The sequence below is a fragment of the Siphateles boraxobius genome, unplaced genomic scaffold, assembly GCF_051911475.1.
Source record: "Siphateles boraxobius isolate OS27281-9 unplaced genomic scaffold, OSU_SipBor_1 9, whole genome shotgun sequence".
Classification (NCBI taxonomy): Eukaryota; Metazoa; Chordata; class Actinopteri; order Cypriniformes; family Leuciscidae; genus Siphateles; species Siphateles boraxobius.
In genome coordinates, this window is record NW_027509219.1 from 30,727,407 (window position 1) to 30,742,888 (window position 15,482).

The following is a 15,482-nucleotide window of genomic DNA, read 5'->3' on the forward strand; positions in this document are numbered from 1 at the left end:
AAAAGTTTGGGGTCGGTAAGATTTTTTTTTAAACAAATTATTCAGCAAGGATGCTATAAATTGAATCAAAATGGAGAGTGAATATATTTATAATGTTACAAAAGATCTTGATTTCAAACAAATGCTGTTCTTTTGAAATTTCTATTCATCAAAGAATCCTCAAAAAATGCATCAAGGTTTTCACAAAAATACTAAACTGCACAGTGGTTTTCAACATTAATAATAATAAGAAATGTTTCTTGAGCAGCAAATCAGCATTTTAGAATGATTTCGAAAAAATCCCCAAACCTTTGAATGGTAGTGTATTTGTTCATTTTTGGGTGAAAATGTGTAATTATGCCACTGGCCTCACCAATGCAATTGTAAAAGTGCAAAAATAATAACAGACTTATTAACTACACCTTATGTTTATTGATCATGTACATGTTTTTATGCCATGCAAACTCAAAGGGATAGTTCATCCAAAAATGAAAATTCTGTCATCAATTACTTAACCTCAAGTTGTTCCAAACTTGTATGAATTTCTTTCTTCTGCTGAACACAAAAGATATTTTGAAGAATGTTTGTAATCAAACAGTTGAGTTGGGGGATCAAACTGCTTGGTTATTCGTATTCTTCAAAATAGATTCTTTTGTGTTCAGCACCAACTTGAGGGTGAGTAAATGGCAGAATTTTAATTTTGGGGGGAACTATCCCTTTAAGCATGTGTGTTTCTGTGATAAACATTGCAGTTGAAAAATTAGCTGATTTAAATCTCTAAAAGAACCCATTATCTAGCTGGATAACAAAGATGAGGTTGCAAATTACAAATAACTTGTTTTAATATCCAAAGAAAACTTATTATAGTTTTTCAACAACAATTATAATAAAAATGAAATATTTTTAGACATACAAATACTTGAAAATTAGAATGAGTTAATCATGGAGTCTGTTAATAAGAAAAAAAACAATTTTAATGATTAATTTTGCATAGGAACGGTTTTACAATTTACACAGAAATTAGTGTTTAATGAATGTGGCCCATACAGTGGGGACAATTATTTGATCCCCTGCTGATTTTGTAAGTTTGCCCACTTACAAAGAAATTAAGTGTCTTTAATTTTTATGGTAGGTTTATGTTAACAGATATAGACAGAGTATCAACCAAAAAATCCAGAAAAAAAAATACATTATATAAAGGTTAATAGTTGATTAGCATTTGATCAAGTGAAATAAGTGTTTGATCCAATGTTCCCTCTAATTTTTTTTCTTGCTGAGCAAAACCTTTTTCTATTGGGCGGACATATTTCGCCACCTGAGCAAAAATATTCTTTATACCTGACCTGTACAGCATAAATAGAAACACAATGGTTTCAACATTCAGTTGTAACTTTCAACTTGAATGTGGCATTTATATTTTATTTGACCCTTGATGTAACTTATTATCATATATTATTAAATCATATTTTTGAAAAACAAGCAGTTAATTAAGGAGTCACTAAATGAAGCACATTTTAGGTTACCTGATATTTTTTTCCACAGTGTTGTTAACTGTAGTCTTTACCAAGAAATCCTATGAAAAATAATTTACAAAATCTTCTGCAGGACAGTTCAATTCTTTACAATAATAGAAAATATCATGAAAGAAAAGTAAGCTGTTACACTGAGATGGTTTGGGAAAAACAAAGTGTTTTTGTACAGTCAATAATGTATACAGGAAGCATTAAACCATTAAAGTTAAATGATTGTTTATTTCTTATGAATTTCCAATATTTTCTTTAGCAGGGGGTTTCAAAGTTTTTAATGGCAATGAGCCCGTGAGATTCTTTATTTAGGCTTATAATATAATAAAATATAGGCCTAATATAATATACGTAATATTAAAAAAACGAATTGAAGTATTTGAAGTGATATAATATATCAGTTTAAATGCTTCAATTTGTTTACATATTATATTATTATAATATATAACAAACTGAAGCATTTAAATAGATCGAATAGCTAAATATTTTCAAGAAAAGTGAATGTGAACTCTTTTATAGTAATCTAACCATGCCTGACACACATGCTCACATACACGTGCTCACATCATTCTCTATCTATGAAACCTGTAAACTGCATTCACCAGTTTTCACTCTATAGCGGTTGACCAGAGCACTGAAATTATTTCTCACTTAAATTACAATCAAATGGATTTCCCCACACATTTCGCGTCAGTCCTCTGCGTGGCATTTTAATCTTTTCTGCGCTGCTGCGGCTTCAGAAGTGCGCGGCCTCAGCATCAGAAGTGCGCGGCCGCGCAAGCGCGCAGCTTAGAGGGAACATTGGTTTGATCCCCTACCAACCAGCAAGAATTGTGCCTCCCACAGATTGGTTATGTGCCCATGTGGAACACAGATTAGTCTTGTCGCTTTAAGGAAGTAGTCCTAATGTCAGCTTGTTATGTGTAGAAAAGACACCTGTCCACAGAATCTGTCTCTTCTATTCCAACCTCTCCACCACCATGGGCAAGACCAAAGAGCTGTCATAGGATGTCAGGGACAAGATTGGAGACCTGGACAAGGCTGGAATGGGCTACAAGACCATCAGCAAGAAGCTTGGTGAGAAGGAGACAACTGTTGTTGCGATAATTTGGAAATGGAACAAATGCAAAATAACCATCAATCGCCCTCAGTCTGGAGCTCCATGCAAGATCTCACCTCATGGGGTAAGGATGATCATGAGAAAAGTGAGGGATCAGCCCAGAACTACACGGGAGGAGCTTGTTAATGATCTCAAGGCAGTTGGGTCCACAGTCACCAAGAAAAGCATTGGTAACACCCTGGATTGAAATCCTGCAGCGCCCGCAAGGTCCCCCTGCTCAATGGACATCTAAATGATTCAGAGACGGCTTGGGAGAAAGTGCTGTGGTCAGATGAGACCGAAATTGAGCTCTTTGGCAACAACTCAACCCGCCATGTTTGGAGGGAGCAAAATGTTGACTATGACCCCAAGAACACCATCCCTACAGTCAAGCACAGAAGTGGAAACATTATGCTCTGGGGCTGTTTCTCTGCTAAGGGTACAGGACCAAAACATACTGCCAAGGCAACAAAGTAGTGGCTCAAGAAGAAGCACATTAAGTTCTTTGAGTGACCGAGCTAGTCTCCAGCCCTTAATCTTATAGAAAATCTGTGGAGGGAGCTGAAACTTCGAGTTGCTTAACGCCAGCTAAGAAAACTTAAGGATTTTGAGAGTATCTGTAAAGAGGAGTGGACCAAAATCCCTCCTGAAATGTGTGCAAACCTGGTGACCAACTACAAGAAAACATCTTACCTCTGTGCTGGCCAACAAGGGTTTCTCCACCAAGTACTAATTCATGTTTTACTTGGGGATCAAATACTTACTTCACTTACTGAAAAATGCAAATCAATTTATAACCTTTATACAATGTGTTTTCTTTGGATTTATTGGTTGATATTCTGTTTCTATACATTGAAATAAAACTACCATAAAATTATAGACCCTTCATTTCTTTGTAAGTGGGCAAACTTACAAAATCAACAGGGGATCAAATAATTATTTTCCCCACTGTATATATGAATCAGAGGGGTAAGGATGTAGAGGAATGGCAAAAACCTCTGTGCTCAAACTCTCAGAGAGGAAACTGTCAGTAAACCTCTGCATTGCAGCAGGAAGAACAGCTGATGAGGGCCGAGTGAGAGCCCGGATGGGATTCGAGTAAAAAAAGACGGATGGAAAACGACAGGAAAGAGCTGGCAGGGGGGAAAAAAGCTGGAAAAGCAAAAGTAAATAGCCCTCTTTGACCACAAATGAAGCATGGAGTGCCCTGCCGGTCATGGGCCTGGCCATATGTCACTGGCCACAGCACTGGAAAGATTCCTGATCCATTTAGCCCTCCACATTGCCACATTACTCCAAAGCTTCGGACACACACACACACACACACACACACACACACACACACACACACACACACACACACACACACACACACACACACACACACACACACACACACACACACTGCTGCTGCATAAAGCGGCTTTACAGAATGCAGGAGAAATCCTGTTTGTGGCACAAAGAGAGGCTTTGCCACCTTGTTCTCTGACCCTGTGGGGAAAAAGGGGGGTATTGTGCCATGTATGAATGTGTGCGAGTACGAGCGACCGGAGAGGTCATTCAATAATCATAAGTGAAGTATGCAACTCGTATAACAAATCACAGCTCATTCAGGTCATTCCTCCATGTCTCAGTTTGAGCATTAAATGATCCATATTACGTAGCTCAGACTCTAAAAGCGGATTGGATGAGCCATGTTCAAAGCGGTTTATGAAATATGCCGACAGACGCACACCTGGTGACCGCACATCAATTGAATTCTTTATGAAAGGAATAGTTCACCAAAAAACCATCATTTTCTCATTCCAAACTCGTATGACTTTTTCGATGGAAAACAACAGGACTGGAACTCTTAAACTTAAAAAAAGATGCAAAATCAACATGAAAAGTCTAATAAAAGTGGTTAATATGACACCATATTTAAAGCCTTTGAAGCCATATAATTTGTTTAACAAAGAGACCAAAATACTTAACATCCACCTTGGTTCTACTCGGCATGTTCATGAGAGAAGTAGCAATGTCTGATTCGTAACCAATTGATGAATCAGCTGATTCAGTTAAAAAAAAAAATCCATTCACAAATTCTGACCAATCTCAATTCACTGATTTAATTTAATCCAGTCACAACCCCTGGAGGAGAAGATTTTCTGCGAATAACTTAAATCACAAAGCTATCAAATTACTTGGAATTTAATGCGTAAGTCATGGACTACTTTGATGGTGCTTTTTTCAAACTTGAAAAGCTCCAGGTGCCAATTGCATGGAAAGAAACGACTGATTCATTATTCACTCAGTGACTCATTCATTCTTTTTCAACAGAAGAAAGCAAGTCATACAAGTTTGGAATGACAGAATTTTTATTTTTGGGTGAACAATACTTTTAAAGAGTCATGTTGCTTGACAACTATAAACAGTCTACAGTTTATCAACTATATTACTGCGATTTTATTAATGAATTACATTTTTTGATGAACATGTTCAAGCCACAAAAGCCTTTTACCCTCTTGTGGCTTGTTGCTCAGATTCAGCAACGCAACCACCAAACCACAAACTTTTCCAACCCAGACCACCCATCTAATCCGAAATATGCACAGTGATGGAGCAAATAACGGTTCATAAAACCAAGACGACAATAAAAAATAAGGTGAGAATATCTCACACCCTCTTCAGTAATAAAAAAACGAATGTGTGTGTGAGGGAGAGTGAGAGAGACGGAGACAGGGCATTGATGCTTTACAGAGGAGATTTCCCCGCTGTCCTCTTTGTCTGTCAGGGTAAATGTGATGATTTACCCTTTGAGAATATTCCCTCCTCTCTTTGTCTCGTCCCTCCACTTCAAATTCTTCGGCGCATCAATACCACCAACACTTTAAACCGAAGGGCGCCGTGACTCTCCTTCCTGCCGGCTACTCTTTAAAATGCTACTCGCTGATATTGAGCTAAATGTGAAGTGCCAATATTCTCCTATGCCGTCTCTCTTTCTCGCCTTCTCAGAGGACGGTCTCAGCAGAAGGCTAAAAAGCTCGCAAAGGAGCCCTAGAAAGCCACTGAGGCGTGCCGGCCAAGAGAAACAGCGCAGCGAAAGATGGCAAAACGCTGCGTTTGAGAGCAGGCGAAGCATTTAGCGCCCGTGAACCCAGACGCGTTTGCCCCACGGTCTCGAAAGCAGGGGTATAACCCAGGGCGTAGGGAGGGCGCTAACCCCGCTCTTTTATCTCCTGCTGGCAGCATGTTGGGATCATGAAGTTCGTTCAGATGCATCGATCGGCGGGTCGAGCCCCCCACCGTGTGCTCGGCACCCTCGCAAGCCTCTGTAAACACTTAAATCCAGCCGATCAATGCGGCTCATTCAACCTGCGGCATTGAGTCGCTCGCTCATACACACGGAGAATCCCAAACGCACACACATATTCACATGGCCCGCAAACAAATTAGAGATTGAAAGGCCCTGCAGAATGACTTGAAAGCGCCGGTATGAAAAATCTGCTTTTCACTAAATGAGCTTTGTGGAGAAACAGAGGGATGAGGATAACACAGAGAGAGTGGTGTGCGAGGTAGACAGCCAGAGAGAGAGAGAGACAGACAGGGGAGAAAAAGAGAAATCGATTGGTGATCCAGGTAATCTGTGGGTATGTCCTGGTGTTTGCACTAGTGACATTGCAGCAGCGGCACACCATAGAGATCAATAAGCCTCCTATTGTTCTTCTGTAATCCTTAACTATCCATAAGTAATTAACCTTCACATGAGAGGACAGGAAATAAATAAGGAAGGGAGGGGAAAGCTGCCGGGTGGAGGGAGAATAGCAATGAGGACAAAAGCTGGAGAGTCTATTTCCCTACCTGTCTGTCTGACTTTATCTGTCTTTCTCCATCTGTCCCTTTGTGTGTCTGTCTGTCTATCTATCTATATCTAATATAATATAATGCATATCTATCTATCTATCTATCTATCTATCTATCTATCTATCTATCTATCTATCATCTACTGCTCCAAGACAACCGATACGCCGATAGATAGTGATAGATAGAACACTCAAACGATACATAGAGCGATAGATAGAATATCAGACAGATAGAATGATCGTTCTATCTGTTTATCCATCTCTCCTGTCTTCCTCTCTCCCCCATCTGTCTGTCCCTGTGTTTTTCTCTGTCTAATTCCTTGTCTATCAAACGGTCTCACTATCTCTGTCTTCTTCACATTTCCCTTTCTTTCTGTCTGTCACTTTCTCCATCCGATCCTCTTTCACCATTCATCTCTCTCATCCACTGTCTATCTTTCAGAGTTTCTTTCAAAGATAATTGATATTCTGTATTTTTGTGTTTGACATTTTCAACAGGATATTGTCAGTTTGTTTACATTTATACGAGCATTTTCCACCATTATCTGTCAGATCCTGTCCTGTCTGCATCTCTCTGACTCTGACATATCACACACGTCAACGCGCCATTAGCAGAGCAAAACTGAACTGATGTGCTCAACCAAAAGGACACATTCAGAAAGGTGAAGAATCAGTCAAGCGGACCAACTGATCCATGTGGAAAGTTATTAAACGCTTACCTACGAATTCAGAGAGGAAGACCACAAAAAAAGGTGTGACCAGGTCGTTAATGCCCTGCACGTATCCACTAGCGGGGTGACGGATGGCCCAGATGAACAGAATCCGCTCAAACACCTGAAAAACAAGACAATTGCTTTCATTGATTCTCACAAATAATTTCTCATAAGAACTGTGATTGTTATGTAGACTTTTGGCAATTGATGCTGCTTAATTCACTCTTGACAGACCAACACGTAAACTCATTTGGATGCTTGCATTTCCAAACACAGCTGCATTTCAAGTTCTCTGTTCCTTGTTTATGGGTTACACAAGTGTTGTACACTACTCTATCAAGTTAAAAACACCACAGCACCCCCTGCTGGTAAGCATTCAATGACAAAGCTCAGCTGGCTGCAAGCAACCCATCCATCCAGAACAGTTAATATCATCAGCGGATTTACTGAACAAAGATATCTTTTTGATCAATTATAACAAGACAGATTATGCATCAGGAAAGAAAATTGCCAAAAAGTTTGAGCTGAAAGAGCTGAACAGCTTCACAAAAGAACAGAACTAAAAAAAAAAAACTAAAAAAAAGAGAAATACGGTGTATTTTTACTCAAATATTTCAACATACATATGTATAAATATTTTTTTAACTAAATTATCAAATCATGATTAAACATTGACAAATTTTAAAGACTAAACCAAAAACTTAGAATATAAACAAACCAATAAAGTAAAAATATTAGCTGATCCAGAATTCTAAGCTTTTTTCTTGAGTGAATTTCTTGAAGCTTTTCGAGAATTTGTCTGTCTAAATGTTGACTTGGTTATAAAATATGACCAATTATATTTTGCAACAAGACATTATTTACATGAAAATTAGAAGAAAATGTGCTTTGCTTGCTGCAATGCATTTAAACAAAGATGTATTGTCATTTATGCCAATTTAAGAAGAGCTTGTCATATTACAGTAATTAGAAAGTATTGAGAATCACCAGAGAAAAATGGGAATTAGGAAAGAAAAAAACTCAAAACACTCAGATGCATTATGTTAATTTGGGGGAAATGTGTCTTAATTGTCTTGCAAATAATTGTCACAATGCAAAAAAACTTGAATAGTCCTAAAAATAGGCTTACTTTTCTTTATTTTCTTTTGATTTCAAGGTAAAATATGACATGGTCATGATTGTGTGGCTCAATCTCTTATCTATGCGATTACATTAAGTGTGTAGTGCCTGCTGTGTGACATCGGAGCGTCTGTATGACCCTGGAGGGTCTGACACAGGTGCGGTGTGCAACGAGACTCAGGTGTTGGCGTCAGAGAATATCACATACCTCCTGCACCAGCGGCTGCTGGAACAAAGGAATCAAAGGGTTCGTCCTCGGGATATCGATGTGAATCTATGGAAAGACACACACAGGTATATTCAGGTAAACTCCAATGCACACCCACACTAACCAGTTACTGACTTGGAGTGTCAGAAGTACATGTGACCTGGGAAAAAAAACAAGATTAAATCAATATGCCCCAAGAGCACTAAATTGAGTTATATGTGCTTTTTCCCTTTCAGTAAATGGAGGGAAACCATCAGGGTTCCAAACTGCACACGCTATTGATCTGGTTTCGTAACAAGCTACACACAAAACCTGCATGAATTCACTTTAAAAATGGACTGCGTCCAGTCGCACATACAGGTGGCGACCCTTCTCTTTCATCTGGTTCCCTTTTATTTTCTTCCCTCTTTCCATTTCTACTTCCATCATATGTTTGAAGAAATGGCTTTGTAGTAATGCAGGTCACTCGAAGGCCACCGAAGTCCAGTTTGCTCGTATTCATCGCCATTCCTCGCCCTCTCAGACTGTGACCACACTAAAAGGTCATTTAGTGTTTCTGCCCAGACAGCCAGGGGCCAGTCCAACGGTTCTGTACGACCACATAAATCCTTTTAAAGGTCTGTGTCCGATTTGTATTGCAGTAGATGAAATGAGGGGATGGGAGCCAGCAAGCCCTGAGGAACCGGACAAGAGAGGAGAGAAGGCAGCGCATAGCAATCGACTACCAGTCCTGCACCATTAACCTGAGTTTTACAGCCCATAAGAATATTGATCTCGGCCCCCCTCCCCCATTAATAACACACAGAACAAAATCTGGGTGTATTACTTTCTGGAAGCTGGTGTAACCTTGACTCACAACAGAGATGACAGACTTCCTTAACAGAGTGGCGTCTGGTGTAGCCTAGTGGTTGAAGGGATAGTTCACCCAAAAATCAAATCTAACATGTTTAAGTTTCAAAGTAAAGATGCAAAAGTCTCCTAAATATTATTTATACGACTTGTGCACTACATTATGAGTCTTCTGAAGTCATGTGTTAGCTTTGTGTGAGGAACAGACTAAAATTTACAATACTATTCACTGATAATCTTAATCTCTGCAAATGCGTCTGTGAGTTGAAGAGAATGGGATCTGTTCGATTCATTAATGTATCATCCAGACCTCTAGGATGAAATATATGCAAGTATTATACACAAAACCCCTGGGCTTACAGGTTTAAAGATTGTTTGTTCAAACTCAGCAAGGATTGATGAGTGAATTAAGACCATTGTGTCTCTGAGTAAGACGCGTAACCCCAGGTTGCTCCAAGGGGGATTGTTCTAGTAATGGATTGAAGCATCTGCTAAATCACAAATTAGAAATAATTAGCAGTGATGTGCCAATCTACACTTCCATTTAAAAGATTTTGGTCACATTTTAGTTTAGGATCCAATTCTCACTACATTAACTAACTATTAACGACGACTTTTGCCTCAAACTCCTAATTACTGCTTATTAATATTTAGTAAGGTTGTTAAATTTAGGTATTGGGTAGGATTAAGGGATGTTGAATACGGTAAAGCAGAATAAGGCATTAATAATTGCTTATAAAAACTAATAAACAGCCAATATCCTAGTAATATGCATGCTAATAAGCAACTAGTTCATAGTGAAGAATATCAAGTTACCAAGATTTTTTCTTTAAATTAATACTTTTAATCAGCAAGTATACATTACTCTTTTATAACGTTACAAAAGATTTTTATTTCAAATAAAGCTGTTCTTTTGAAATTTCTATTTAATCAAAAAATCCTGAAAAAGAAAAAAACAATCACAGTTTCCACAAAAATAGTAGGCAGCAACTCTGTTTTCAACATTGATACTAGGAAATGTTTCTTGAGCAGCAAATCATCATATTAGAATGATTTCTGTGACACTGAAAACTAGAGTAATGATGCAGAAAATTCAGCTTTGCCAAAAAAAGTTATATATATTATAATAGATTATTGTTATATTTCACAATATTACTGTTTTTACTGTATTTTGATCAAATGAATGATCAAAGTGATCTTATGGTGAGCATAAGAAACTTTTCAAACACACACAAAACAAATCTAACAATCCAAAAACATTTATTTGTTTTTCAGGGTTTTTCAAAATCAACTAGTCTGTCTTAAAGGGATAGCTCACCCAAAAATGAAAATTCTTTCATCAATTAAGGCCATTGCTGAGTCCGAAATTCGCATCCGAAAAATTTCGTCCGTCATAAAAAAAATTGTATCGGGTTCGATTTTCTGCGTTTTTTCGCATCCGTAGCAAGCAATTTGAATGGTGTTTTGACAATTCAGAGCCACCGAATCACGATTACAAAAAAACGCATATGAAAATTTCGGACTCAGTGTGCAAGGGCCTTAACTTCCAAACCTGTAAGATTTTCTTTCTTCTGTGGAGCATAGAAGATATTTTAAAGAATGTTGGTAACCAAACTGGATGTTTGTCCATGCAATGGAAGTCAATGGGAACCAAATCTATTCGGTTACCAACATTCTTCAAAATATCTTCTTTTGTTCCACAGAAGACAAAGTCATACAGGTTTGGAATGACATGAGGGTGTGTACATGATGACAGAATTTTCATTTCTGGGTGAACTTTACTTCCCTTTAAGGAAGCTCAGTAAAATGAAGCTTGTTTACTCCAACGTACACAATAAACAAACCAGACATGTTTTTGAGGGATGTATGGACACTAAGAGTAGCCCATTAATAGCAAAATTAACTGGTATTTTACAAATAAACTTTGGAATTTAAAGACATACAGTAATGTCTGTAATCTTACAAATGTTGCATTTTACAAGATCATTTTCCATTGAAATGGACATCTTGGGAGAGGGTGAAATCGGCATACACCTGTATTTAAACAAATATTCAGGGTTGCTTTCAACAAAATGTCTGAGGAAGGCATGTCTGACATGCTGTCCATTAGCACAGACAATGCATTTCCTGTTTAAATTCATCAGGGGATTTGTAAAAATACTGTCTGAAGTAATTGACACAATGATGTGGTACAGAGACATTAAACATAATAATGTACACAATGAACTCCAAAATGTTTCAGCAAAAGTTTTTCCCAAACACTCTTAAACATCTAAATTACCTAATGTGAAGATCTCAAAAAACATTTAAATCTTCAAATATTGAAGCGTTCTTCAGAATAATAAAAAAGAATTGCGTTAAATTGTCTCTTAATTATGTAACGCTGTTTCAAGTATTCTGTTACTCAAGCCTGCTTTGTAAGCAACACTGTTTGGACACAGTGGACTGATAAAGGTAATAATCATAGAATGGTCAATTTCAACCAACTCTTCCCCTTTTTTATGTATTGAGGGAATGCATTGACGTCACTTTACCGCCGGAACACGCTATTCAGCCGGACTGAGTGGCAAAAGAGCTGCTGCATGACTGTTGTTAATATGGGAAACTGCAAAAACGTGAGTAAAATAAACGACTGAGTTTAAAAAGTTCAAAACAATACATAGGTATGATTTTCCCCCAAAATTCAACATATTGACAAAATGATAACTGCAAATCCACATTTTGCACAGTATATTGCAGTCCAGTTGTTTCTGGTAAATGTAGCGATCCATTTGCTTCTCTTTTCTGTAGTCTTTGGCAGTCTGTAAAATTATACCTCAGATTTCTTGTCAAATCTATTTGTCCAGTCAATCTCAAAGCTTTTTCCCATTTTAGATGTGTTTTGTGTGTTTCTCGCTGAAAACCAATGCTGCCACTCAGTCACTCTATTGAGTTTTACCTGTCTGTATGTGTCTCTGTGGTTATCATCTGTTCTGGAGTGGTAATACTGCTCGATGAAGCCGAAATACTCCTCCCTCTTCCTCTGGAGCACCAGATCCCTGCGTTCCTTATTGGCAGGAAGATAGCCCTGAGAGAATCAAAGGGAGAGAGGAAATGCTCATTTTAATAGTATTGAGAAAACAACTGCTGTATACATACTTTCTCCATGTCTTCCAAGTGTATTTAGCCTTATACCAAAATATAACCTATAAATAATGCAAACTAAAGATATTAAAAGCAGCAACATGTAACTTCATTTCAATACTGCAGTCCCATGTGGAAAAAAAATTTAGATTGACAAAAGCTTTTCATCTTTTTTAAATCTACATATTGGATCATTTCAATGAGATTAGCTTTATTGTGCTGAAGTCAAATGATTTAAAAATGCTTTTCAGAATATCTCTCTGACTCACTGATGCTAATGGCTTTTTTTGTGCTGCTCATATAAATTAGACTTTTCAAAAACCTAACCAGAGAAGCAAATCAAGCAACTTACATTTCTTTTGGATTTCTTTTCAGATGCTTTTTCTTACCAAAGTGCCTTACTAAACAAATTGCATGAACCACATTATATAGATGCTAGGGTGGTTGCTAGGCAGTTGCTAGGTCATTGCACACTGATTACAAGTCAAAATATACAAAAGTTATGGTGATATTTTTTTGTACGCTTTTGAAAGAAGGCTCTTAAGATCGCCAAAGTTGCATTTATTTGATCAGAAATACAGTAAAATAATATTACAAAATTAAAATAACTTTTATATTTGAACATTTTAAAATGTCAATTATTCCAGTGATGCAAAGCTGAAGTTTCAGCATCATTACTCCAGTCTTTAGTGTCACATGATCCTTTAGAAATCATTTTAATATGCTGATTTGGTGCTCAAGAATTGTTTATCATCATCAATGCGGTAAACAGGTGTGCTGCTTAATATGTTGGTGTGAACTGTGATACAGTTTTTTCAGGATTCTTTGAATTTAAGATTCAAAAGAACAGACTTTATTTGAAATCTTAAAATAATGGGTCAATTTTGATCAATTTAATGCATCCTTGCTGAATAAAAGTACTCATTTATTACAAAAAAAAAGAAAAGAAAAAACTAACCTCAAACTTTTGAAAATTTTGATGACTCGGATCCCACCTTTAATGCAAGTCTATGGTTTTTTTGTGTGTTCGCCCCATTATATTGATTTAAACAAACCCCTAACTCTAGGTATGAGCAATAATAATAATAATGATGCTTGCTTTAGCAAACACCAACTAACTAAGAAGCGCATTTGAGAATACAGAAAGCAAACCTCAAAAAGTCAAGAAAAAAAAATATCCAGAACTCAGGAAGGAACTTCTAATCATGTAGTGACTAAACTAACACACAGGCAGGATGCAATTTTGCTAAAATATACTTGGTAGCTACAGACGAGTCCCTAAAGAGCAGACAACAAGTGCAGGCTATTTGTAGAGCAGAAGTGAAGGCGTGGAACTGTCAGTTAGATCGTTTGTCATGACTCTCCATCATGTTTCTGAAAATGATGTTTTTAAAGTGTCTTCCCCTCCCATTGTTTCTCAACTCGTTTTAATGAGCACACACAGAGTTGCCGAGTGCTTGAACACAAATGATAACGTACATTCAGAATCTCACTCTCAATTCAGTTCAGGCCTGCAGCTTCAAATAATAAGTGCACAAACTCAGCTCGTTTGGATTCGCCCCATCATTGGCCCTTCAAAAGTGTAGTAACAGCTATTAAAATTCCATGGTAAAAAATCTAAATCATCTTAAAATGGCTTTTCAATGCGATTCTTACATAACAAACGTGAAATGGGCCTAAAAAAGAACACAAACGTTGCTCTTTATAAACACAATTTGAATATGAAAAGCGGAGACTTAACGCTTCCATTTGGCACCCTACCATTCATTCAGCAAACATCCACCTCTGTATCTTTGTACATACAGAATTATTTAGTCTAATCCCCCAGCAAACATTGCATGAAGCAGCAAAAGCTTGGAGGAGCTGGGCCAGGGTGGGGATTTGCTTATACAGCTTAGCCCAGAGGTGTGTGTTATTGACGGTGTAAGTTTGCACCAGAAACGCAAATGAGGCTCGTAAAGCATTCTCTAAACATCTGCGCACATACAGCCATAACACAGCAGCCCACTCTGCCCCTCCCATGATGACAGTCACATTTCTGCTGACATTAAGTGCTCAGCAAGGCCAATATTGCAAAACAAATCAATAACACATTAAACTGAAAGTGGCACAGATGTTTTATACCCTCGGAAAAACGTAAAAAATTATTGCGCACCCTATGCACAACTTAACCACAAAGTCTGTGATGATGGCTTACAGTAGATAAAAAAGATTTTTACTTGCTGTAATTAAAATAAACAGTAATTTATCATTTCCTACCATTGAATGGAATATGCATTTCAGATAAGTACGTTTATAACACGTTTAACAAAAAAATTATTTTTCCTAGGGAGAAAAAAGATAGAGTCAGATATATTATTAAAAAAAATATTGGAAGGCATCAGAGTTCTGGCCTAGTGGTTAGGGTTAGTGGTGTCGTGGTGATTATGTGAGCAAAATTATGGCTCACAACATATTTCAGACCTCTTTTCCACATTTTTTCTTGTCCTCTCACCTCTGTTTTTTTAATAAGAATTTTGCAATGGTAATTAAAAAGTACTAGTAAATACTTACCGATAAAAGTCTCCAGGTGACTGGCCGAACCTCACGAGGGATTCCCGACCAGCTATGTTTCCGTAACTCCTCTGTATGAACAAAAAGTGTAAAGTTAATCCAAAATGATTCAAGAATTCAATTTTGTAGCTACAGTGGTAAATAACTGCTGCTAGTACTCAAGCTGATGACACAATCACATTGCGGTTTGGACCCGGAATACGTATGTTAAAAAGAGACCTGCAGGGGCAGGAGGAGGGGGTTGGAATCAGATTAAGTGGACCAAGCAATTAAACACAGCCTTCATCAACAGCTAAAAGCATGCATCAAGAATTTGTTCATATTCCGTGACAGAAAATCATGCTTGACATACTCTAAATCTGCCTTCACAGGTCCAGCGACACTTAACTTACAGTTCCATCAACATAATCAATAAACAATTATTTTTAATTAGTGAAACATTCACAGTTTTCACAGCCATGCCACCTTGATCTA

The 15,482-nt window shown here is 37.5% G+C and overlaps 1 protein-coding gene across 3 annotated transcripts in view; it reads right to left on the minus strand.

Moving 5' to 3' along the window:
* tbc1d22b (TBC1 domain family, member 22B) overlaps window positions 1-15,482 on the minus strand; it is a 61,596-nt gene that overhangs the window by 22,620 nt on the left and 23,494 nt on the right. For all 3 annotated transcript variants that reach the window (XM_077224257.1, XM_077224260.1, XM_077224258.1), the window contains 4 exons: window positions 15,009-15,079; window positions 12,271-12,399; window positions 8,484-8,549; window positions 7,163-7,277 (listed from right to left, as the gene is read on the minus strand). In XM_077224257.1, coding sequence (XP_077080372.1) covers window positions 7,163-7,277; window positions 8,484-8,549; window positions 12,271-12,399; window positions 15,009-15,079 — 381 coding nt within the window. The remainder of the gene's footprint in view (window positions 1-7,162; window positions 7,278-8,483; window positions 8,550-12,270; window positions 12,400-15,008; window positions 15,080-15,482) is intronic.